We start from the raw sequence: 27357 nt of genomic DNA on the forward strand, positions 1-27357 counted from the left end.
ATACAGCCAAGTCCCCATCCCCATACATATTATATACAGCCAAGTCCCCATCCCCCATACATAGTATATACAGCCAAGTCCCCATCCCCATACATAGTATATACAGCCAAGTCCCTATCCCCCATACATAGTATATACTGCCAAGTCCCCTCCCCCATACATAGTATATACAGCCAAGTCCCCATCCCCATACATAGTATATACTGCGAAGTCCCCATCCCCCATACATAGTATATACAGCCAAGTCCCCATCCCCATACATAGTATATACAGCCAAGTCCCCATCCCCCATACATAGTATATACAGCCAAGTCCCCACCCACATACATAGTACATACAGCCAAGTTCCCCTCCTCCACATATAGCATATATAGCCAAGGCGAAGTCTCCCTCTCCACATATAGCATAGAGAGCCAAGTCCCCCTTACACACACATAGTAGACAGTATATAGCCAAGTCCCCCTCCCCCACACATAGAAAACAGTATATAGACAAGTCCCTCTTCCCCACATATAGCCAAGTCCCCCTCCACCACACATAGCATACAGTATATAGACAAGCCTCCCAACCCCATATATACCATACAGTATATTGACAAGTCCTCTTCCCCCAAATATAGCCAAGTCCCCTGTCTCCCACACATAGCATACAGTATATAGCTAAGTCTTCCTCCTCCACACATATCAAACGGTATACAGACAAGTCCCCCTCCCCCACATACAGTATATAGACAAGTCCCCCTCCCCCACATTTAGCATACAGTATATAGGCAATTCCCCTCCCCCACATATCGCATACAGTATATAGACAAGTCCCCTCCCCCACATATAGCATACAGTATATAGACAAGTCCCCTCCACATAACATATACAATTGGGGATAAAAGTATATAGTCAGCCACCAACTGTGCACCTTAAAAATATTGAGATGAACTTTTGTTAATGACCAAATACTTATTTTCCACCATAATTTGCAAAATAAATCCTTACCAAATCAGACAAGGTGATTTTCTGGATTTCTTTTCTCATTTTGACTCTCATAGTTGTGGTCTACCTGTGATGTCAATTACAGGCCTCTCTCATCTTTTTAAGTTGGGGAAGTTGCACAATTGGTGGCTGACGAACCACTTTTTGTTCCCACTGTAAAGCCAAGTCCCACTCCTCCATATACAGCATACAGTATATGGACAAGTCCCCCTCCCACACATATCATACAGTATATAGACAAGTCCCCCCAAATATAACATATGGAGCCAAGTCCCCCTCACCCACCCATATACAGCATACAGTAAATAAACAAGTCCCCCTCTACCACATATAGCATAATGCATATAGACAAGCAAGTCCCCCTCCCTCACATAGAGCCAAGTCCCCCTCCATGCATATCATACAGTATATAGACAAGTCCCCCCCACATATAACATATAGAGCCAAGTACCCCTCCCCATATACAGCATACAGTATATAGACAAGTCCCTCTACCCCACACATAGCATATAGAGCCAAGTCGCCCTCCTCCACACATAGCATACAGTATATAGCCACATCCTCGTCCCCACATCTAGCATACAGTATATACTGTAGACAAGTCCATCTACCCTACATATAGCATATATAGCTAAGTAATCTTCCCCCACACATAACATATAGAGCCACTATTCTGTTACACATATTAATTGCAGATAAAATAACATTTAATAATGTAATGTAATGCTTCTCCTCACAGTCTTGTGCACTCACAGTAGTCTTCTTAAAGGGAACCTGTCAGTAGGATTGTGCACAGTAACCTACAGACAGTGTCAGGTCGGCGCCATTGTACTGATTGACATGATACCTTGGTTTATGAAGTCTTTCTTGTGGTTGTTGATTAATCTTTATTTGTAGTTTTCAGTTAATGATCTGCTCGTACTCCGGGGCGGCCTGTGGGGGTCTTCATGTAGTTCCCTGATTAGGTATTCATACTGATGGCTTATGACAGGTCACCGATCCCTCACTGACCCGCCCCCTATTTTACATACTATATATCTTATTGTTTAGGAAAAAAATTACATTAATCATGCAGTTTGCGGTATCTGTGTCGTAGCATGATCGTATCTACAATATCCATTAAATTATTTTATTTAGTGATATAAATTCCTTCAGAAAAAAAAATATTTCTCAAAATGGTGGCGGTCACGCCTGCGCCTTAGCATAATTTGGAACGCAATAGATGCTACTGTGTAGGCGCCACCACCGGCACCTTTTTGCTAGGGGAAAGATGGCGCCGGCGCCTGCACAGTAGCATCTATTGATGATCTGATAGCTGCTACTACGCTGGCACCATCTTGGTGGAGACAAAAATTTTTTTCCTCTAGCAAAATGGCGTCGCCGGCGCAGTAGCATCTTCTCGTGCGATGATCGCATCGCACAGCACGGACGGGCCCGGCAGCTCTCCTGACCTGAGCGTGACAGTGTCGCGTATTTCTATGCTGCTATCACTCTCAGGTCAGGAGAGCAGATGGCCAGTATCAGGATTGCTCTCCTCCTGTCTAGTGATGAGTGAGTGCGCTGCATGATTTGCGGCTGCTAGACAGCCTGAACCCATACAGGCATTGCCTGTTTGTTAGGGAATCCCCACATGTATTCAGGCTGTCTAGCAGCTGCAAATCATGCAGCTGCGGGGACACAAACATAATCTACGAGCACGCCCAAGATCACCAAGCATGCTCGGAAAACTCGAGTAACGAGCACACTCGCTCATCACTACTCCTGTCATATCAGTGCCACCCCCAGACCATGTGGATTGGCCATCAATTAAAAAACAAAATTGTATATCCCTGTAAATCTTCCGCTGCCTGACAGTAGACCGGGTTAGAGAACTCCTGAGGACAGGCTACGCGGCAATTTTATATTTTTCCAGTTTCTGAACCAATAGAAAAGAAATGATTTTTAGCCAAGATACATTGGTTTGGGTTGAGCAGTTGACTGTTTGCCATTGATTAAACATATCCTTGTGGGAAAATAGAATCTTCTTCTAATCCTCAGGTCGGATTAAATATTTCGCTATTGTTGGCTGCTTTTTCCACATCTAGATTGTGTCTTAGGTGTACTGCTAAGTCCTGAAGAACTATTTTGCTTGGATTTGGACTTGTGTATTTCAAGGAAGCGTTTTATAAATTCACTTTGCGGCCGGTCACACCAATCTGTAATTCCCCCGTGGTGATCACAGTTTATTTCTGTGGGAACGCAGGGGGCCGGGTGATGGGGTATAATCAGAAACAGCATGGGTTCTTAAAACATTAGCCACACTTGGAAACGGAGGTGTATGGAATCCTAGGAAAACTGTAGTTGTTGCTCAGGCGCTGTTCACACTGTTTCCTGTGATGGGTTCTTCTGATATTTCTTGCCATTAAAAAAAAACTTCAATAGAAAACTTATGCATGAGATCAGAAAAATCTACATAGAAAGGAATCCATAGCGCTCTGTTTTGAGTGGACTTTATTAAAAACAAAACACAAAACAAATGGATGGTAATTATGTGTAATAACTTTTTTTTAGAATACTGCTTTTGGCGAACATTCATTTTATGTGTGGTCTTGGAATTGTCGACTTAATGTTTCTTTTTTATGCTATTATCCTGCACGTTTTAGGCCCCTTTAACTCTCACTTTTGGCCTTTAGCGCTGTACATCCAGCTGCCAGGAATAGCACCTTCTGTATTTATAGAGACATCTTACTTTGGTTTGGTAAACACTTAGTACAAGCAATGATTCTATGTGCGGTGTGATCAGCGCTGGCAATAGCCACAATCACGCAACTCTCCGCAGTTATCCCTCCATCGCTAAATATTTGGCTCTCCATAGGTGAGATAAGGTCTGTTCAGTAAAAAAAATAAATAAATAATAAAAAAAAATATTTGGCTCTCCGGAGGTGAGAGAAGGTCTGCACCATAAAATAAATAAATAAAAATAGTAGTAAAAAAATACATTTGGCTCTCTAAAAAGATCAGAATGGACAAATCCCTTTATTGGCCACACACGTCTGCTGTTCAGTACAGTATTAGTACATACCATGTGCATTTCTTGTGGCTGTATCAGATTATATTTTGGTTTATTATTATATTATAATTTTATATTTTGCATGTTATATGTTGCAGCACATTACATGGAATCGTAAAGAAAATGAAAAGTTTTATCAGTTCTTAAAAGGCAAACAGTGGGCTTATGAGTTAGCTTGCTACATGTAATTAATTTGTAATTAGCGGACTAGAGGTGAGTGGATCAATCTGCGAGTTTTATACCTTGTACAGTGGTCAGTACCGGGACCATCACAGATCAGCGGTTCCCAGCGGAGCACAGTTTGTACGGCAGAGGTGTTTTCCTTCTCCAGAGTCACTGGGTAAATTCTCGCTCACATGAGCGTATAACACGGCCGAGTGCTACAAAGTGGTTTATCAGATAGCACTTGTCCCAGTGTTACATTATGGGGCAGTGCAGATCTGCTGCTTTTTTTCTCATGCCGACTGAGAAAAAAATTGCAGCATGCTGCAAGCGGCTCTGGAATTCGGATTACGTGCACCCATTTTTTCTGAAACTTTTGGCTGCACTCAGATGTCATCCAAGTGTAGTCTGACTTCCGCCATTGGAGAAGATGGAGAAATTAAAGGGACTCTGTCACCTGAATTTGGCGGGTTCTCTGTTTCCTCCGTAGTTCACGCGTGCGCAAGGCAAAGCCGAAAAGCATAACTGCGCATGCGCAGCCGCACTATGTCCCGGAAGTATTTTGCTGTTTTCCGGGACATAGTGCGGCTGCGCATGCGCGCTAATGCTTTTGCAGTTGGGCAAAGCATACTGCGCATGCGCAAGGCAAGATTGCCTTGCGCACGCGTGAACTACGGAGGAAACAAACTCATATTCAAGATAATACTGCGCCCAGCGGGAAAGGAAGGGGTGAATGAATGGAGAGAAAACACCGCCCATCGGACCGGACAGAGAGCCCACCAAATTCAGGTGGCAGAGTCCCTTTAAGTTCTCCATCTTCTCCACACCTGTGATACAATACTGTCATTCCAGAGAACCGGATTACACTCAGATGACACTCGACTCAACTCTGACAGATTCCTTAGCATAATCGGCCCAATTCTCTGGCATGAGAGAGCATATGGCCATGTGAGCCCAGCCTACGTCTCTTTATCCTGTAGAGTGTGGCACCTTATGGTCAGCAGAGTTCTCTCTCCTCTCCCGAATTTAGTTTGGTAGATGTTTGAGGTTTTCTAGAGCTCAGATAAGACTCTCAATCGGCTGAATACGGTCTATGATCTGTACAGAAACTTTTCACCTTTTTTTAGTTATTTACTTTTTTTTTTAGAAAAATATGATTAATAATTCATAGTGATTGTAGACTCTCTGGTTCCTCAGGATTCACTGCTGACTGACTAGTCTTTGTCAGATTTTTTTCATTTTAAGACTGATGTGCTGCCAAACTGAGAGATGAATTATGTTTTTATAAGAATACATTCAGATATAAACATTGAAGAACCTGTGGTGCTCACACAAACTGATCGGGGAGTGTTGGTGGTCAGACCTTCCCAATCTTATATAGATGAGGCATTACATTTTAAACACTGGCTAACCCGTTTAAGTCTTCAGGGGGAAAAAAAATGGAGGTGTGGTGTGATCGCTGCAGGGCATTTTTGGGAACCTGTCGCCATTAGCCCACTCTCTGAGTCTTCAGCAGTGTGTGAAATGGCGCCGGTCATTTTTTATTTTGGCCAATCCTTTCAATTCGAGTCTCAGAGTATTACAGTTTGCAGTGGCCTACAAAGTCCCAAAAATCCAATCGAAATCAATCCTCTGTGGATTGTTCCACTCATCCCTAGTCTGACATCACAGCACGTTAATAACAACTTCTTATACTTTTATGTTCTACTTTTATCTTGAAGGATTCTCACTTATTTTTTCATATGTCCACTGGTTTCTTTGATATTTGGTTTGATATGGATTTTCAAAGGACCCAATAAGCGACAAATTCAAGCTCAAATGTACTAGACTCCTCTTTTTTTTTGGGGGGGGGGGTTTAGTGACTTTACTTAAAGGGAATCTGTCACCAGGTTTTTGCCACCTAATCTTTGAGGAGCCTAATGCAAAAACAGAGACCCTGATTCCTGTGTTGTGTAACTTACTGACCTGTTTGCTGTAGTTTTGATAAAATCATTTTTACCAGTAGGAGATTATCACTAGAAGACTAATAAACCTGCTGCCAGGTAGTCCTCCATATTCATGAGCTCTGTATAACATAGTAACATAGTAACATAGTTAGTAAGGCCGAAAAAAGACATTTGTCCATCCAGTTCAGCCTATATTCCATCATAATAAATCCCCAGATCTACGTCCTTCTACAGAACCTAATTGTATGATACAATATTGTTCTGCTCCAGGAAGACATCCAGGCCTCTCTTGAACCCCTCGACTGAGTTCGCCATCACCACCTCCTCAGGCAAGCAATTCCAGATTCTCGCTGCCCTAACAGTAAAGAATCCTCTTCTATGTTGGTGGAAAAACCTTCTCTCCTCCAGACGCAAAGAATGCCCCCTTGTGCCCGTCACCTTCCTTGGTATAAACAGATCCTCAGCGAGATATTTGTATTGTCCCCTTATATACTTATACATGGTTATTAGATCGCTCCTCAGTCGTCTTTTTTCTAGACTAAATAATCCTAATTTCGCTAATCTATCTGGGTATTGTAGTTCTCCCATCCCCTTTATTAATTTTGTTGCCCTCCTTTGTACTCTCTCTAGTTCCATTATATCCTTCCTGAGCACCGGTGCCCAAAACTGGACACAGTACTCCATGTGCGGTCTAACTAGGGATTTGTACAGAGGCAGTATAATGCTCTCATCATGTGTATCCAGACCTCTTTTAATGCACCCCATGATCCTGTTTGCCTTGGCAGCTGCTGCCTGGCACTGGCTGCTCCAGGTAAGTTTATCATTAACTAGGATCCCCAAGTCCTTCTCCCTGTCAGATTTACCCAGTGGTTTCCCATTCAGTGTGTAATGGTGACATTGATTCCTTCTTCCCATGTGTATAACCTTACATTTATCATTGTTAAACCTCATCTGCCACCTTTCAGCCCAAGTTTGCAACTTATCCAGATCCATCTGTAGCAGAATACTATCTTCTCTTGTATTAACTGCTTTACATAGTTTTGTATCATCTGCAAATATCGATATTTTACTGTGTAAACCTTCTACCAGATCATTAATGAATAGTGTGAAGAGAACAGGTCCCAATACTGACCCCTGCGGTACCCCACTGGTCACAGCGACCCAGTTAGAGACTATACCATTTATAACCACCCTCTGCTTTCTATCACTAAGCCAGTTACTAACCCATTTACACACATTTTCCCCCAGACCAAGCATTCTCATTTTGTGTACCAACCTCTTGTGCGGCACGGTATCAAACGCTTTGGAAAAATCGAGATATACCACGTCCAATGACTCACCGTGGTCCAGCCTATAGCTTACCTCTTCATAAAAACTGATTAGATTGGTTTGACAGGAGTGATTTCTCATAAACCCATGCTGATATGGAGTTAAACAGTTATTCTCATTGAGATAATCCAGAATAACATCCCTCAGAAACCCTTCAAATATTTTACCAACAATAGAGGTTAGACTTACTGGCCTATAATTTCCAGGTTCACTTTTAGAGCCCTTTTTGAATATTGGCACCACATTTGCTATGCGCCAATCCTGCGGAACAGACCCTGTCGCTATAGAGTCCCTAAAAATAAGAAATAATGGTTTATCTATTACATTACTTAGTTCTCTTAGTACTCGTGGGTGTATGCCATCCGGACCCGGAGATTTATCTATTTTAATCTTATTTAGCCGGTTTCGCACCTCTTCTTGGGTTAGATTGGTGACCCTTAATATAGGGTTTTCATTGTTTCTTGGGATTTCACCTAGCATTTCATTTTCCACCGTGAATACCGTGGAGAAGAAGGTGTTTAATATGTTAGCTTTTTCCTCGTCATCTACAACCATTCTTTCCTCACTATTTTTTAAGGGGCCTACATTTTCAGTTTTTATTCTTTTACTATTGATATAGTTGAAGAACATTTTGGGATTAGTTTTACTCTCCTTAGCAATGTGCTTCTCTGTTTCCTTTTTGGCAGCTTTAATTAGTTTTTTAGATAAAGTATTTTTCTCCCTATAGTTTTTTAGAGCTTCAATGGTGCCATCCTGCTTTAGTAGTGCAAATGCTTTCTTTTTACTGTTAATTGCCTGTCTTACTTCTTTGTTTAGCCACATTGGGTTTTTCCTATTTCTAGTCCTTTTATTCCCACAAGGTATAAACCGCTTACACTGCCTATTTAGGATGTTCTTAAACATTTCCCATTTATTATCTGTATTCTTATTTCTGAGGATATTGTCCCAGTCTACCAGATTAAGGGCATCTCTAAGCTGGTCAAACTTTGCCTTCCTAAAGTTCAGTGTTTTTGTGACTCCCTGACAAGTCCCCTAGTGAAAGACAGGTGAAACTGCACAATATTGTGGTCGCTATTTCCTAAATGCCCAACCACCTGCAGATTTGTTATTCTGTCAGGTCTATTAGATAGTATTAGGTCTAAAAGTGCTGCTCCTCTGGTTGGATTCTGCACCAATTGTGAAAGATAATTTTTCTTGGTTATTAGCAGAAACCTGTTGCCTTTATGGGTTTCACAGGTTTCTGTTTCCCAGTTAATATCCGGGTAGTTAAAGTCCCCCATAACCAGGACCTCATTATGGGTTGCAGCTTCATTTATCTGCTTTAGAAGTAGACTTTCCATGGTTTCTGTTATATTTGGGGGTTTGTAACAGACCCCAATGAGAATTTTGTTACCATTTTTCCCTCCATGAATTTCGACCCATATGGACTCGACATCCTCATTTCCTTCGCTAATATCCTCCCTTAAAGTGGACTTTAGACAAGACTTTACACAGAGACAAACCCCTCCCCCTCTCCGATTTTTATGATCCTTTCTAAACAGACTGTAACCCTGTAAGTTAACTGCCCAGTCATAGCTTTCATCTAACCATGTCTCGGTTATTCCCACTATGTCAAAGTTACCTGTAGATATTTCTGCTTCTAGTTCTTCCATCTTGTTTGTCAGGCTTCTGGCATTTGCAAGCATGCAGTTTAGAGGATTTTGTTTTGTTCCAATCTCCTCGCTGTGGATTGTTTTAGAAATGTTCTTACCTCCCTTCTGAGTATGTTTTCCTGGATCTTCTTTGTTCGAGTCTAATGTTTTTCTTCCCGTCCCCTCTTCTTCTAGTTTAACGCCCTCCTGATGAGTGTAGCGAGTCTTCTGGCGAATGTGTGTTTCCCAGGTTTGTTGAGGTGTAGTCCGTCTCTGGCGAGGAGTCCATCGTACAAGTAATTCACACCGTGGTCCAGGAATCCGAATCCTTGTTGTCTGCACCATCGTCTTAGCCAGTTGTTTGCATCAAGGATCCTGTTCCATCTCCTGGTGCCATGCCCGTCTACTGGAAGGATAGAAGAAAAAACTACCTGTGCATCCAGTTCCTTTACTTTCTTCCCCAACTCTTCAAAGTCTTTGCAGATTGTCGGTAGGTCCTTCCTTGCCGTGTCATTGGTGCCAACATGTATCAGAAGAAATGGGTGGACGTCCTTGGAGCTGAAGAGCTTTGGTATCCTATCGGTCACATCCTTGATCATCGCACCTGGAAGGCAGCATACTTCTCTTGCAGTTATGTCCGGTCTGCAGATGGCTGCTTCTGTGCCTCTCAGTAGTGAGTCTCCCACCACCACCACTCTTCGTTGCTTCTTGGCTGTACTTTTTGCTGTCACTTGTTGCTGTGTGCCCTTTTCTTTTTTGCTTGCTGGTATTGCTTCATCCTTAGGTGTGCCATCTTCATCCTCTACAAAGATTTGATATCGGTTCTTCAGTTGTGTGGTTGGTGATTTCTCCATGGTCTTCTTGCTTCTTTTGGTCACATGCTTCCATTTATCTGCTTTTGGAGGTTCTCTGACACTTTTTTCACCTTCTGTGACCAGTAGAGATGCTTCTGTTCTGTCTATAACCCCACCTCCACCACTGATTGGCAGCTTTCTGCCTATGCACACAGAAAGTTGCCAATCAGTGGTGTGGGCGGGGTTATACAGAGCTCAGCATTCAGAGGAATGACAGATAAAGATACATAGCTGGAATCAGGGTCTCTGCCCCTACATCATGTTGCTCCCAGATGGGGTAGCACAATCCTAGTGACAGATTCCCTTTAAATCTACCTACTTATTATGAAGCCTTATTGACAATGCATGATAGGAAACCATGCAAATGGCGTCTCTCCTTAAATGAAAGTAAACTATCATCTCTTGTTGTAGAGGTTGCTACCCTGTGAATTAGGGTCAAACATTGACTTACAGGGCAGCTACTTTTAAGTGGTTCTTATGAGATTCTTTCTTCCAGGAAAGAGCTAATTAGCAGACTGATCTTCAGAGTAGAAAGATGTGAGCACTTGTTGGGCTCCTTTAAGAATTTTCTTTGGCTCTTTTACAAGGAAATAATCACTCCCACAATAAATATATCTGTAGACATGCGCTGACTATAGCAATAGTAAATGTAAAGAGAATGCCATGAATTACACGTGAGCGGGCAGAGTGTGGCAGCCCAGTGATAAGTGGTAGGCCTGTCCTCTCCTTCCTGTCATTTTCGTTCATGATGTTTATTGATTGCGCCCGCAGTCTACAAGTCCCGCTAATGAAAACGAGCTAAGACATTGATTTTCTCTTACTAAGGAGGGAGGATTGTGTGTATTTGTCTGAGTAATTGTTGTTCTGTTTTCTGATTGAGTTGCGTTACTGATACCGGAACGTTATTGATTTTCCTGTTTGCCGCGCATAGTTTTAGCGATCATGTTAGTCTATAACATCACTTCCATAAGCAATATTAGGTTTTTTTTTCATCCATTGGATCTGAAAGGAGATGTGTTTTGTTGTGTATTTGTGATATTAAATCTGTGAAGTAAACAGGACAAAATGTATTTTAACATTTTTTTCTATCAATGTGACCAGGATGAGTGTTTTTTAAGAGCATTAGTAACTGCATTCCTACAAATGCCTTAGAACGTACATAAACGTGATTTTACCTAGAACATTATTACAGTCATGCTTATAAAGTAAAAGTTACATTAAAACATATGTGGAAATACAGTTGGCATGTGTCATGTTCACAAAGGGACCATGAAGAAGCTTCTGGCCAGTGCGAAACAGACGTTATCCATATGTATCCAAGCACTCCACGCTGTTTTTAATTTTGATGGAATAAAGAGTTTATATTTTATGTATCAGTAAGTGCTGCCATATTTACTATTTTTAAGGAGTCTCTATACAATTAGAACTGTGTCCTTTATTCGTCTGAGCACCATCAGATGTGTCAGGTTCACAAAGGGAACGGGAAGAAATGCCTAGCCAGTGCGAAACGACTGATATCCATATGTATTATTATTATTTATATAGCACCATTGATTCCATGGTGCTGTACATGAGAAGGGGTTACATACAAATTACAGATATCACTTACAGTAAACAAACTAACAATTACAGACTGACACAGAGGGGCGAGGACCCTGCCCACTCTGTTTTTAACCCCTTCCCGACCTTTGACGCCACGTAGGCGTCATGAAAGTCGGTGCCAATCCGACCCATGACGCCTATGTGGCGTCATGGAAAGATCGCGTCCCTGCAGATCGGGTGAAAGGGTTAACTCCCATTTCACCCGATCTGCAGGGACAGGGGGAGTGGTAGTTTAGCCCAGGGGGGGTGGCTTCACCCCCTCGTGGCTACGATCGCTCTGATTGGCTGTTGAAAGTGAAACTGCCAATCAGAGCGATTTGTAATATTTCACCCATTATAACGGGTGAAATATTACAATCCAGCCATGGCCGATGCTGCAATATCATCGGCCATGGCTGGAAATACTAGTGTGCCCCCACCCCACCCCTCCGATCGCCCCCCCACCCCCCCGATCTGGCCGGTACACTGCTCCGGCTCCCCTCCGCCCTGTGCTCCGCTCCCCCCCGTGCTCGTGTCCGCTCCCCCCGTGCTCCAATCACCCCCCCGTGCTCCAATCACCCCCCCTGCACTCCGATCCACCCCCCCCCGTGCTCCGTTCCACCCCCCCGTGCTCTGTTCCAGCCCCCCCGTGCTCCGTTCCACGCCCCCCGCGCTCCGTTCCACCCCTCCCGCGCTCCGATTCCCCCCCGCGCTCCGATCCCCCCCCCGTGCTCCGATCCCTTACCCCCCCCCCCCCCCGTGGTCCCCCTCCACCCTATCATACTTACCGATCCAGCCGTGGCCCCGTCCGTCTTCTCCCGGGCGCCGCCATCTTCCAAAATGGCGGGCGCATACGCAGTGCGCCCGCCGAATCTGCCGGCCGGCAGATTCGTTCCAAAGTGCATTTTGATCACTGAGATATAATCTATCTCAGTGATCAAAATAAAAAAAATAATAAATGACCCCCCCCCTTTGTCACCCCCATAGGTAGGGACAATAAAAAAATAAAGAAATTTTTTTTTTTCCACTAATGTTAGAATAGGGGTAGGGTTAGGGGTAGGGTTAGGGGTAGGGTTAGGGGTAGGGTTAGGGGTAGGGTTAGGGGTAGGGTTAGGGTTAGGGGTAGGGTTAGGGGTAGGGGTAGGGTTAGGGTTAGGGCTAGGGTTAGGGTTAGGGGTAGGGTTAGGGTTAGGAATGTGCACACGTATTCTGGTCCTCTGCGGATTTTTCCGCTGCGGATTTGATAAATCCGCAGTGCTAAACCGCTGCGGATTTATGGCGGATTTACCGCGTTTTTTTCTGCGCATTTCACTGCGGTTTTACAATTGCGATTTTCTATTGGAGCAGTTGTAAAACCGCTGCGGAATCCGCACAAAGAAGTGACATGCTGCGGAATGTAAACCGCTGCGTTTCCGTGCAGTTTTTCCGCAGCATGTGTACAGCGATTTTTGTTTCCCATAGGTTTACATTGAACTGTACACTCATGGGAAACTGCTGCGGATCCGCAGCGTTTTCCGCAGCGTGTGCACATACCTTTAGAATTAGGCCATGTGCACACGGTGCGGATTTGGCTGCGGATTCGCAGCAGTGTTCCATCAGGTTTACAGTACCATGTAAACATATGGAAACCAAATCCGCTGTGCCCGTGATGCGGAAAATACCGCGCGGGAACGCTGCGTTGTATTTTCCGCAGCATGTGAATTCTTTGTGCGGATTCCGCAGCGTTTTACACCTGTTCCTCAATAGGAATCCGCAGGTGAAATCCGCACAAAAAACACTGGCAATCCGCGGTAAATCCGCAGGTAAAACGCAGTGCCTTTTACCCGCGGATTTTTCAAAAATGGTGCGGAAATATCTCACACGAATCCGCAACGTGGGCACATAGCCTTAGGGTTAGGGTTGGAATTAGTGTTGTGGTTAGGGGTGTGTTGGGGTTAGGGTTGGAATTAGGGTTGTGGTTATGGTTAGGGGTGTGTTGGGGTTAGGGTTGTGGTTAGGGGTGTGTTGGGGTTAGGGTTGTGATTAGGATTATGGCTACAGTTGGGATTAGGGTTAGGGGTGTGTTGGGGTTAGTGTTGGAGTTAGAATTGAGGGGTTACCACTGTTTAGGCACATCAGGGGTCTCCAAACGCAACATGGCGCCACCATTGATTCCAGCCAATCTCGTATTCAAAAAGTCAAATGGTGCTCCCTCACTTCCGAGCCCTGACGTGTGCCCAAACAGTGGTTTACCCCCACATATGGAGTACCAGCATACTCAGGACAAACTGCGCAACAATTACTGGGGTCCAATTTCTCCTGTTACCCTTGTGAATCTAAAAAAATGCTTGCTAAAACATAATTTTTGAGGAAAGAAAAATGATTTTTTATTTTCACGGCTCTGTGTTGTAAACGTCTGTGAAGCACTTGGGGGTTCAAAGTGCTCACCACATATCTAGATAAGTTCCTTGGGGGGTCTAGTTTCTAAAATGGGGTCACTTGTGGGGGGTTTCTACTGTTTAGGCACACCAGGGGCTCTGCAAACGCAACGTGACACCCGCAGACCATTCCATCAAAGTCTGCATTTCAAAAGTCACTACTTCCCTTCTGAGCCCCGACGTGTGCCCAAACAGTGGTTTACCCCCACATATGGGGTATCAGCGTACTCAGGAGAAACTGGACAACAACTTTTGGGGTCCAATTTCTCCTGTAACCCTTGGGAAAATAAAAAATTCTGGGCTAAATAATTATTTTTGAGGAAAGAAAACGTATTTATTATTTTCACGGCTCTGCATTATAAACTTCTATGAAGCACTTGGGGGTTCAAAGTGCTCACCACACATCTAGATAAGTTCCTTTCAGGGTCTAGTTTCCAAAATGGGGTCACTTGTGGGGGGTTTCTACTGTTTAGGCACATCAGGGGCTCTGCAAACGCAACGTGACGCCCGCAGAGCATTCCATCAAAGTCTGCATTTCAAAACGTCACTACTTCAATTCCAAGCCCCGGCATGTGCCCAAACAGTAGTTTACCCCCACATATGGGGTATCACCGTACTCAGGAGAAACTGGACAACAAATATTGGGGTCAAATTTCTCCTGTTACCCTTGGGAAAATTAAAAAACTCTGGGCTAAATAATTATTTTTGAGGAAAGAAAACGTATTTATTATTTTCACGGCTCTGCATTATAAACTTCTATGAAGCACTTGGGGGTTCAAAGTGCTCACCACACATCTAGATAAGTTCCTTTGGGGGTCTAGTTTCCAAAATGGGGTCACTTGTGGGGGGTTTCTACTGTTAAGCCACATCAGGGGCTCTGCAAACGCAACGTGACGCCCACAGAGCATTCCATCAAAGTCTGCATTTCAAAACGTCACTACTTCACTTCCGAGCCCCGGCATGTGCCCAAACAGTGATTTACCCCCACATATGGGGTATCAGCGTACTCAGGAGAAACTGGACAACAACTTTTGGGGTCAAATTTCTCCTGTTACCCTTGGGAAAATAAAAAATTGCAGGCTAAAAGATCATTTTTGAGAAAATAATTTTTTTTTTTATTTTCATGGCTCTGCGTTATAAACTTCTGTGAAGCACTTGGGGGTTCAAAGTCCTCACCACACATCTAGATTAGTTCCTTTGGGGGTCTAGTTTCTAAAATGGTGTCATTTCTGGGGGATCTCCAATGTTTAGGCACACAGGGGCTCTCCAAACGTGACATGGTGTCCGCTAATGATTGGAGCTAATTTTCCATTTAAAAAGCCAAATGGCGTGCCATCCCTTCCGAGCCCTGCCGTGCGCCCAAACAGTGGTTTACCCCCACATATGGGGTATCAGCGTACTCAGGACAAACTGGACAACAATATTTGGGGTCCAATTTCTCCTATTATCCTTGGCAAAATAGGAAATTCCAGGCTAAAAAATCATTTTTGAGGAAAGAAAAATTATTTTTTATTTTCATGGCTCTGCGTTATAAACTTCTGTGAAGCACCTGGGGGTTTAAAGTGCTCAATATGCATCTAGATAAGTTCCTTGGGGGGTCTAGTTTCCAAAATGGGGTCACTTGTGCGGGAGCTCCAATGTTTAGGCACACAGGGGCTCTCCAAACGCGACATGGTGTCCGCTAACAATTGGAGCTAATTTTCCATTCAAAAAGTCAAATGGCGCGCCTTCTCTTCCGAGCCCTGCCGAGTGCCCAAACAGTGGTTTACCCCCACATATGAGGTATCGGCGTACTCGGGAGAAATTGCCCAACAAATTTTATGATCCATTTTATCCTACTGCCCATGTGAAAATGAAAAAATTGAGGCGAAAATAATTTTTTTGTGAAAAAAAAGTACTTTTTCATTTTTACAGATCAATTTGTGAAGCACCTGAGGGTTTAAAGTGCTCACTAGGCATCTAAATTAGTTCCTTGGGGGGTCTAGTTTCCAAAATGGGGTCACTTGTGGGGGAGCGCCAATGTTTAGGCACACAGGAGCTATCCAAACGCGACATGGTGTCCGCTAACAATGGAAATAATTTTTCATTCAAAAAGTCAAATGGCGCTCCTTCCCTTCCGAGCCTTACCATGTGCCCAAACAGTGGTTTACCTCCACATGTGAGGTATTGGTGTACTCAGGAGAAATTGCCCAACACATTTTAGGATCCATTTTATCCTGTTGCCCATGTGAAAATGAAAAAATTGAGGCTAAAAGAATTTTTTTGTGAAAAAAAAGTACTTTTTCATTTTTACGGATCAATTTGTGAAGCACCTGGGGGTTCAAAGTGCTCACTATGCATCTAGATAAGTTCCTTGGGGCGTCTAGTTTCCAAAATGGGGTCACTTGTGGGGGAGCTCCAATTTTTAGGCACACGGGGGCTCTCCAAACGTGACATGGTGTCCGCTAAAGAGTGGAGCCAATTTTTGATTCAAAAAGTCAAATGGCGCTCCTTCCCTTCCAAGCCCTGCCGTGCGCCAAAACAGTGGTTTACCCCCACATATGAGGTATCAGCGTACTCAGGACAAATTGAACAACAACTTTCGTGGTTCAGTTTCTCCTTTTACCATTGGGAAAATAAAAAAATTGTTGCTAAAAGATAATTTTTGTGACTAAAAAGTTAAATGTTCATTTTTTCCTTCCATGTTGCTTCTGCTGCTGTGAAGCACCTGAAGGGTTAATAAACTTCTTGAATGTGGTTTTGAGTACCTTGAGGGGTGCAGTTTTTAGAATGGTGTCACTTTTGGGTATTTTCAGCCATATAGACCCCTCAAACTGACTTCAAATGTGAGGTGGTCCCTAAAAAAAATGGTTTTGTAAATTTCGTTGTAAAAATGACAAATCGCTGGTCGAATTTTAACCCTTATAACTTCCTAACAAAAAAAAATTTTGTTTCCAAAATTGTGCTGATGTAAAGTAAACATGTGGGAAATGTTATTTATTAACTATTTTGTGTCACATATCTCTCTGGTTTAACAGAATAAAAATTCAAAATGTGAAAATTGCGAAATTTTCAAAATTTTCGCCAAATTTCCGTGTTTATCACAAATAAATGCAGAATTTATTGACCTAAATTTACCACTAACATGAAGCCCAATATGTCACGAAAAAACAATCTCAGAACCGCTAGGATCCGTTGAAGCGTTCCTGAGTTATTACCTCATAAAGGGACACTGATCAGAATTGCAAAAAACGGCAAGGTCTTTAAGGTCAAAATAGGCTGGGTCTTGAAGGGGTTAAATTTGATGAAATAAAGAGTTTATATTTTATGTACTAGTAAGTGCCACCATATTTTATTTACTTAAGGAGTGTCCATACAATTGGAACTCTGTCCTTTTTTCAGCAGAGCACCATCAGATGTGTCTGGTTCACAAAGGGACTGGGAAGAAATGCCTAGCCAGTGCGAAACGACTGATATCCATATGTATTATTATTATTATTATTATTATTATTTATATAGCACCATTGATTCCATGGTGCTGTACATGAGAAGGGGTTACATACAAATTACAGATATCACTTACAGTAAACAAACTAACAATTACAGACTGATACAGAGGGGCGAGGACCCTGCCCACTCTGTTTTTAAATTTGATGGAACAAAGAGTTTATATTTTATGTACCAGTAAGTGCCACCATATTTTCTTTTCTTAAGGAGTGTCCATACAATTGGAACTCTGTCCTTTATTCAGCAGAGCACCATCAGATGTGTCTGTTTCACAAAGGGACTGGGAAGAAGATCCTGGCCAGTGCGAAACGGCTCATATCCATATGTGTACATGCACTCCACGCTGTTTTTACATTTTATGGTATAAAGAGTTTATATTTTATGGACCAGTGAGTGGCCCCATATTTTCTAATCTAAAGGAGTGCTATACAATTGGAACTGTTTCCTTTAGGCGGATGAGCACCATCAGATGTCTTAAGTCCAAGTAAGGGCTCATTCATACATCTGTGAATCTCAGTCTAATCTCAGACCAAAATGCACGGACTGGCTGTGGCTCTCCCAACCCGAAGCGTGACAGCTTCATATGTTACATTCAGGTCAGGAGACCCGCAGCCACTCCGAGCTTTAGCCTTCGGTGCTCAGACCGATTTACGCAGATGCCTATAGTGTGTAAAATGCACTTGTACCTCTTTATTGATTGTCATTTTCACACATTGCCATTGAGTGGTCAGTTTTGGTTTGTCCCATCATTTCACTGAATGATCAGAACCTGTGGAGGTGGTTACCGTTTTCAGAAGCATGCAACATTAGTCGCAGTGGTGAATTTATTTATTATACTTGCTTATATTAAACCAAGATATTTTTAGTGCTTTTCAGACATTGCTATCACTCACTGTCCCATAAGCTCACAATCTAAATTCAGTATCAGTATCTGTTTGGGGTATTGAGGAAACCCACACAAATACAAAGAGCTTGCAAACTCCATGGAGGCTTAGTCCTTGGTAGGAACCAAGTACCCCAGCTCTGCCTAGGGTACTTTACTAACCACTGAGCCACGTGGGCATAATGTAGATGAAAGAAATTGCAGGCCAGTCTTTGATAGCAATAGTTAGTCACATAGTAGGGGGAGAAGGCAGTTTGGATTTTGGGTGTTTACTATAGAACACCCTGTCTTCTATGTAGATTACAGTGTGGGTCAGTGAGATAGCAATCTATTCATGAAAGTGCTCAAATATATCCTTTGAAAGCACCTTAGGTAATAAATGTATGATTGCTGATACTGTGCATATATGATTGCTGGAACCCTTCTGAGTATAGATTGATGCCCCAGTGGTCGGACACCCTCCGATTGTATGTGTCCTGTGAACATGGCCGGCACTTAGACACTACACATTCTAGCTGGAATGGCTTGTTAAATTGTTAAATGCAAACAAAGTTTGTAAAATACACAACACCATGGAGAAATGCCTAACCTAAGCTTGGCCGGAAATCAAATGGCGGTAGGTCATGTTGTGCATTATTTTGTTGACCATTGTGTACTAAGACTTCATACAGTGAGGTGTGATAGGTCAGAGAAGGAATGAGCCATCAAGTCAAGACCTCTTAGCTCATGGCACAAGATGTGTCCCGATAATACTGCTGAACTTATCTAATTAATAGTTCTTTCTTAATAATTTAATTGGAGTTTCCTCCCGAGTACTTGCTGAGTGTTTATTTTGAAAACCTCCAACTCCTTTGTGGCCCTAGTGTTACCATGTAGAAGACCCTGTTTCATCTCTCTTTTCTTCGTTCCGACCTACCAGACCACCTGAAAAAATGAAGCCCTTTGCGGGATGACAAATAAACACGTCTTGTAGGTTAACTGGACGCAGACAGATATCTCATTCCAGGTTGTTTATTTATTTTTTATTTTCTCTTCTTTTGTAGTTAATCTGCTGGATTCAAAAGCAATTCAGGGGGAGCTGGGCTGGATCTCCTATCCGTCACACGGGGTGAGTTTACTAGACTGTGAAATGGGAAAATGCTGTTTCAGAACAATATGCTATTTAACGACTGTTTCCTTTTTCATGGTACGCTGCAGAATTGCTAAGCCTCTTCTGGATGTCAAACTAAAGGAAGAAAAAAATGTTTTCAGCACAGGAAGATGGTTTGTGTTTATTTCTAAAATGCCTTGTAGAAGACTTCTCATCCCCGGCCACTCAAAATGCTTGCATTTTATCAAATCAAAACCCCTTGGACCTGTGGCTTTTCTTTATTTAAAATGTATTTTTCAGGCAGGCATTAATACTCCAATATCTACTCTACTGTCATATATTTCTTCAAGGAAAAACAATATACGGTATACGGTACGGTATACAGTATATATATATGAAAAAATAATACAGAAAAAACAATCTGGCACTGCTCACATTCACATCCTCCGCACTTGAGTGGTAATGGTTTTCGGCACCAAAAATTAGCAGTTAAAAAACAAATAAAAAAAAAAAAAATATCTCTCTCTCTCTCTCTCTCTCTCTCTCTCTATATATATATGTATATGTATGTATGTGTATATATATATATATATATATATATATATATATATATATATATAATTTTTTGCGTTCTTCAAGACATATGTGATAGCAGATTAGAACAGATAACGCAAGCTCATGCAACCCCATATGAGGACCTCATGAATAAAACTGACTACACAGACAGATTTCTGACCAATCAGACTGATCTTACAGGTAATGATTGGTCTGAGTTGGTTGTAAAACCCCTTGATTTTTCTTTAGGAAGGAATCAATTACCGTATTTATTTTCTGTCATCATCATCCTGAAATTAATAAAACCTTTCTATTTACTATTATGGACTTGGCTATCAGATTCTTTTCCTATGTAATTTATTGTGAAGATTGGCAGACAGATTTTTAAGTCCTTTAGAGCAGTTTCATGGCATATCTGACAAATCCCAATCATGCCAATTTGGATTGATATGGTTAGAAATACATCATTAAAGGCATGAGGACACCGGAAGGTGGAGGAGAGCTGCCCATATACCATCACCACTACCTGGGTCATCACCTTGGCCGAGACCCATTCTTAATCCTATCTCCAGTCCCTTTAGTGTAAATTGTATAACATTTAGGCTATGTGCACACGTTGCGGATTTTGCTGCGGATGCGCAACGGATTTGCAGCTGCAGGTCCGCAGCAGCTTTCCATGCGTTTACAGTACAATGTAAACCTATGGAAACCGCAATCCGCAGTGCCCATGCTGCGGAAAAAAACGCCCGGAAACGCTGCGGGTTACATTCCGCAGCATGTCAATTCTTTGTGCGGATTCCACTGCAGTTTACACCTGCTCCACAATAGGAATCCGCAGGTGTAAAACCGCAGGTGGAATACGCACAAAATACGCATAAAAACCGCGGTAAATCCGCAGGTAAAACACAGTGCCTTTTACCTGCGGATTTCTAAAATCCGCTGCGGAAAAATCCGCAGAGCTCCATTCTACGTGTGCACATACCCTTATAGTTTAATGCGTTATTTTATTAATGAGTTCTGTGCATATTTACCAAAGTGTTTTTTTTATAATCTAACTGGAGACTTTAATTTGTTGCTTCTGGGTATGAGCTAAAAATTAATAAAGTAATGAAAAAATGGCGCACTCACCACTGTGCATTATAATAAGCTTTATTTGCGGCTCCAAACAGAGATTGTGGAGACTGGTGGCCGTTTCACCTTTAAGTCACGCTTCCTCTGGGACATATAAAAATTACATTGACCGCAGCTTGAAAAAAGTACTAGAATATAGGCTGTAAATAGTCAATGAAGCAAGACAGCATCCTTAATTTTTTCATCTCCGTGGTTTTAACTTTTTTTTAGTTCAATCTGTTTTTGAAAACACTTGAAAGATAGCAACCAATGTGGAGGTGCTTATAACTCAGCTTGCTAAAGCCCCAATTACAACGTCTACATGGCAGAAAGCTGCGTGAAAGTTTCATGATAGCTGCAGTAGTGGTAATAATAGTTGTTACCCAGCTTTTCTAATAAAAGCAGTTTTGGCCCTTCTTCAGATATCCATTTTTTTCTATCTTTGTTTTTCATGGATAGATAATGTAACTAGTATATGGTGCCGTTCACATCTCCATTTTTTTGCTGACCGGGCATCCACGAAAAAAAAAAAAAAAAGAAGACATATCAGGTTTCTACTTTTAGCCATTCAAACCAATGGGTATGTGAGAAAAAAAAACGGACAGCACACTGATGTCATCCGTGTGTCATCTGAGTGCTGTCAGGTTTTTACTATATGATGGGTGAGATAAGGTTAATTTTTTTTTTGCACGCAAGGAAAAAGACACACTGATGTTAAAAATGGACACATGGATCAACAATGGTTAAAGAATGGATCTAGAAAAATTCTGAAAAAAATTAATAAAATAAAGTTTATGTACCGGTATACTGTAAATATATATACCGTATGTACGGTATATGTATTTTTTTATAATTGTTCTAGATGCAATATACAACAATTATATATAAATACTGTACACTGGCATACATTGGCATAGGTGGAATTAATATCTTCTCTCATATCCAAACAATTGTTGGTGCAAATTATAGTAAAACTCTTGGACTGCACCCCTCACAAGAAGCCAAGTAATAAAATATATCACAACTCCGAGCAGCATATAAAAAAAAAAAAAGTTGCAAATCTTGGGGCCAAACAGGTGTGCATCAAAAGTTGTGACTTATTTCTGCTAGTAAACTGGTGCACATGGCTTAATAAATCTCCCCCAGGGAGAGCTAAGTATCCCGTGAATACGTTTTTTTACACTTGGCGTAATCAGCTACGCTAAGATCCAGCCACACAGTTGCTAATGATAGACGTTGATAAATAGTAATTGCTTTCTGACAGTCTATCCTTTTTTTTCATAAAATATCTGGGGCACAACTAGAAATGTCCGACGCTTGGAAAACCTGTCACATCTTTGTTCTCTTATTAAAAATATGCTGCAATTTCACACCACCAAATCCGACTCCACTCATTACCAAGCGGCTTAATCCAGCTGTGTTTCTGCAGCATTAACCACATACTTGGCAGTTGACCTAAAATTCTCAGCTATGTACTTGGCTCTCATAATCATACCCAACATCTTTCAAGTTAGATGTTTAACCCGTGTCACTTTTTTGAACTCTCCAAAAACCACCGGAGCAAATTGTTGACTTTATCATGTAGCGCTGCTAAAGACAATAAAATTTCACTCTAAACTATCGTTACGCATTTTTAAGGCACTTGGCCTTTAAAGTAAATCTCTTAACTGAACACATTTAAAAAAAAAATTGCTTAAAAATGTCTTACAAAGGTATGTCTACAGCTAATATGAAAACATATGCGTCTCCATGGTAACAGACTACAAACAAACTCTGTGTAGTCCTTTTCTGCATTTATACTCTCCACCATTACTCCATATTGATCACATACATTAGGTACATTACAAAAAGTAGGAGAAGGAGAGCACGCGTGTAAGATTATATGACACACGGTCTCATTTATCAGGCTAAGGATAAAGAATGGGCTTGTTGGCCTCTGCCTCCTTAACCCCTTAGCGACCGCCGATACGCCTTTTAACGGCGGCCGCTAAGGGTACTTAAACCACAGCGCCGTTAATTAACGGCGCTGTGGAAAAAGTGAATAGCGCCCCCCAGAGTCGGATTTTCTCCGGGGTCTCGGCTACCGGGGGTAGCCGAGACCCCAGAGAACATGATTCGGGGTTTTTTTAACCCACCCCGCATTTGCAATCGCCGATAATTAACCGTTTACCGGCGATCGCAAAAAGAAAAAAAAAACGCGATCTCTTTTTAATTTCTCTGTCCTCCGATGTGATCGCACATCGGAGGACAGAGAAAAGGGGTCCCAGGTAGCCCCCCAATACTCACCTATCTCCCCCGATGCTCCTCGTGTCTCCCGGTGGGCGCCGCCATCTTCAAAATGGCGGGCGCATGCGCAGTGCGCCCGCCGGCCGGCCCCGCGAGGATCTTTGGGGTAGCCGAGACCCCAAAGAGCATGATCGGGGTCGGTTTTACCGACCCCTGTTTTGCGATCGCCGGTAATTAACTGTTTACCGGCGACCGCAAAAAAAAAAAAAAAAAGTAAAGTGTAATTCTCTGTCCTCTGATGTGATCGCACATCAGAGGACAGAGAAATAGGGGGACTCGGGGACCCTACAATACTCACCTGTGTCCCTGGATCCTCTTGCTGCTCCTCCTGGCCGCCGGCAGAAGAAAATGGCGGGCGCATGCGCAGTGCGCCCGCCATCTGTCTCCATCTGCCGGCCGGCAGGAGAACAGCAGTTGGGGCTAAAATTAGGGTTAGGGTTAGGGTTAGGGGTAGGGTTAGGGGTAGGGTTAGGGTTAGGGCTAGGGTTAGGGTTAGGGGTAGGGTTAGGGGTAGGGGTAGGGGTAGGGTTAGGGCTAGGGTTAGGGCTAGGGTTAGGGCTAGGGTTGGGGCTAAATTTAGGGTTAGGGTTGGGGCTAAATTTAGGGTTAGGGTTGGGGCTAAATTTAGGGTTAAGGTTGGGGCTAAATTTAGGGTTAGGCTTCTTTCACACTTACGTCGGTAAGGGGCCGTCGCAATGTGTCGGCCCTACATACCGACGCACGTTGTGAAAATTGTGCACAACGTGGGCAGCAGCTGTAGTTTTTCAACGCATCCGCTGCCCAATCTATGTCCTGGGGAGGAGGGGGCGGAGTTACGGCCACGCATGCGCGGTCAGAAATGTGCCGACGGTCCGCCAAAACACAACTGATCCAGTGCACGACGGACGCAACGTGTGGCCATCCGTCACGATCCGTCGGCAATACAAGTCTATGGGCAAAAAATGCATCCTGCGGGCACATTTGCAGGATCCGTTTCTTGTCCAAAACGACGGATTGCGACGGAATGCCAAACGACGCAAGTGTGAAAGTAGCCTTAGGGCTAGGGTTAGGGTTGGGGCTAAAGTTAGGGCTAGGGTTGGGGCTAAAGTTAGGGTTAGAGCTGGGATTAGGGTTAGGGTTTGGATTAGGGTTGGTATTAGGGTTAGGGTTGGCATTAGGGTTACGCTTGGGATTAGGGTTAAGGTTAGGGTTGTGATTAGGGGTGTATTGGGATTAGGGTTAGGTTTGAGGTTAGGGTTGAGATTAGGATTAGGGGTGTGTTGGATTTAGGGTTTTGATTAGGGTTATGGTTAGGGTTGACATTAGGGTTGTTTTGGGGTAAGGGTTGTGATTATGGTTAGGGTTAGTGATTAGGATTATGGATCAGGTTGGGATTATGGTTAGGGGTGTGTTGGGGTTAGGGTTGGAGCTAGAATTGGGGGGGTTTCCACTGTTTAGGTACATCAGGGGGTCTCCAAACACGACAGCCAATTTTGCGCTCAAAAAGTCAAATGGTGCTCCCTCCCTTTTGAGCTCTGCCGTTCGCCCAAACAGTGGGTTACCCCCACATATGGGGCATCAGCGTACTCGGGATAAATTGGACAACAACTTCTGGGGTCCAATTTTTCTTGTTACCCTTGTGAAAATAAAAACTTGGGGGCTACAATATCTTTTTTGTGAAAAAAAATATTTTTTATTTTCACGACTCTGCATTCTAAACTTCTGTGAAGCACTTGGGCATTCAAAGTTCTCACCACACATCTAGATAAGTTCCTTGGGGGGTCTAGTTTCCAAAATGGGGTTACTTGTGGGGGGTTACTACAGTTTAGGTACATCAGGGGCTCTGCAATCGCAACATAATGCCCACAGACCATTCTATCAAAGTCTGCATTCCAAAAAGGCGCTCCTTCCCTTCCGAGCTCTGCCGTGCACCCAAACAGTGGTTTACCCCCACATATGGCACATCAGCGTACTCGGGATAAATTGGACAACAACAATTGCAGTCCAATTTCTCCTGTTACCCTTGTGAAAATAAAAACGTGGGGGCTACAATATCTTTTTTGTGAAAAAAAATATTTTTTATTTTCACGACTCTGCATTCTAAACTTCTGTGAAGCACTTGGGCATTCAAAGTTCTCACCACACATCTAGATAAGTTCCTTGGGGGGTCTAGTTTCCAAAATGGGGTCACTTGTGGAGGGTTTCTACTGGTTAGGTACATCAGGGGCTCTGCAAACGCAACATAATACCCGCAGACCATTCTATCAAAGTCTGCATTCCAAAACGGCGCTCCTTCCTCCCGAGCTCTGCCGTGTGCCCAAACAGTGGTTTACCCCCACATATGGGGTACCAGCATACTCAGGACAAATTGGACAACAACTTTTGGGGTCCAATTTCTCTTGTTACCCTTGTGAAAATAAAAACTTGGGGGCTAAAAAATCTTTTTTGTGGAAAAAAAAAATATTTTTTATTTTCACGGCTCTGCATTATAAACTTCTTTGAAGCACTTGGGCATTCAAGGTTCTCACCACACATCTAGATAAGTTCCATGGGGGGTCTAGTTTCCAAAATGGGGTCACTTGTGGGGGATTTCTACTGTTTAGGCACATCAGGGGCTCTCCAAACGCGACATGGCGTCCGATCTCAATTCCAGCCAATTCTACATTGAAAAAGTAAAACGGCACTCTTTCTCTTCCAAGCTCTGCGGTGCGCCCTAACAGTGGTTTACCCCCACATATTGGGTATCGGCGTACTCAGGAGAAATTGCACAACAACTTTTGTGGTCTAATTTCTCCTGTTACCCTTGTGAAAATAAAAATTTGTGGGCAAAAAGATCATTTTTGTAGAAAAAATGCATTTTTTTTTTCACGGCTCTACGTTATAAACTTCTGTGAAGCACATGGGGGTTCAAAGTGCTCGTCACACATCTAGATAAGTTCCTTAAGGGGTCTAGTTTCCAAAATGGTGTCACTTGTGGGGGGTTTCCACTGTTTGGGCACATCAGGGGCTCTCCAAACGCGACATGGCGTCCAATCTCAATTCCAGCCAATTCTACATTGAAAAAGTAAAATGGCACTCCTTCTCTTCCAAGCTCTGCGGTGCGCCCAAACAGTGGTTTACCCTCACATATGGGCTATGGACGTATTCAGGAGAAATCGCACAACAACTTTTGTGGTCTAATTTCTCCTGTTACCCTTGTGAAAATAAGAATTTGTGGGCGAAAAGATCATTTTTGTGTAAACAAAAGCGATTTTTTATTTTCACGGCTCTACGTCATAAACTTCTGTGAAGCACTTGGGGGTTCAAAGTGCTCACCACACATCTAGATAAGTTCCTTAAGGGGTCTAGTTTCCAAAATGGTGTCACTTGTGGGGAGTTTCCACTGTTTAGGCACATCAGGGGCTCTCTAAACGTGACATGACGTCCGATCTCTATTCCAGCCAATTCTGCATTGAAAAAGTCAAACGGCGCTCCTTCACTTCTAAGTTCTGCGGTGCGCCCAAAAAGTGGTTTACCCCCACATATGGGGTATTGGCGTATTCAGGTGATATTGCATAACAAAATTTATGGTTACATTTCTGTTTTTACACTTGTGAAAATAAAAAAAATGGTTCTGAATTAAGATGTTTGCAAAAAAAAGTTAAATGTTCATTTTTTCCTTCCACATTGTTTCAGTTCCTGTGAAGCACGTAAAGGGTTAATAAACTTCTTGAATGTGGTTTTGAGAACCTTGAGGGGTGTAGTTTTTAGAATGGTGTCACACTTCATTATTTTCTATCATATAGACCCCTCAAAATGACTTCAAATGTGATGTGGTCCCTAAAAAAAAATGGTGTTGTGAAAATGAGAAATTGCTGGTCAACTTTTAACCCTTATAACTCCCTAACAAAAAAAAATTTTGTTTCCAAAATTGTGCTGATGTAAAGTAGACATGTGGGAAATGTTATTTATTAACTATTTTTCGTGACATATCTCTCTGATTTAAGGGCATAAAAATACAAAGTTTGAAAATT

At 42.7% G+C, this 27357-nt stretch overlaps 1 protein-coding gene across 2 annotated transcripts in view; it reads left to right on the plus strand.

Moving 5' to 3' along the window:
• The window catches only part of EPHA3 (EPH receptor A3), a 562283-nt gene that overhangs the window by 53036 nt on the left and 481890 nt on the right, over positions 1–27357 (plus strand). For both annotated transcript variants that reach the window (XM_069760981.1, XM_069760980.1), the window contains exon 2: positions 19368–19432. In XM_069760981.1, the coding sequence (XP_069617082.1) occupies positions 19368–19432 (65 nt within the window). The remainder of the gene's footprint in view (positions 1–19367; positions 19433–27357) is intronic.

The sequence above is a fragment of the Ranitomeya imitator genome, chromosome 3 (genome assembly GCF_032444005.1).
Source record: "Ranitomeya imitator isolate aRanImi1 chromosome 3, aRanImi1.pri, whole genome shotgun sequence".
In the NCBI taxonomy this organism is placed as follows: domain Eukaryota; kingdom Metazoa; phylum Chordata; class Amphibia; order Anura; family Dendrobatidae; genus Ranitomeya; species Ranitomeya imitator.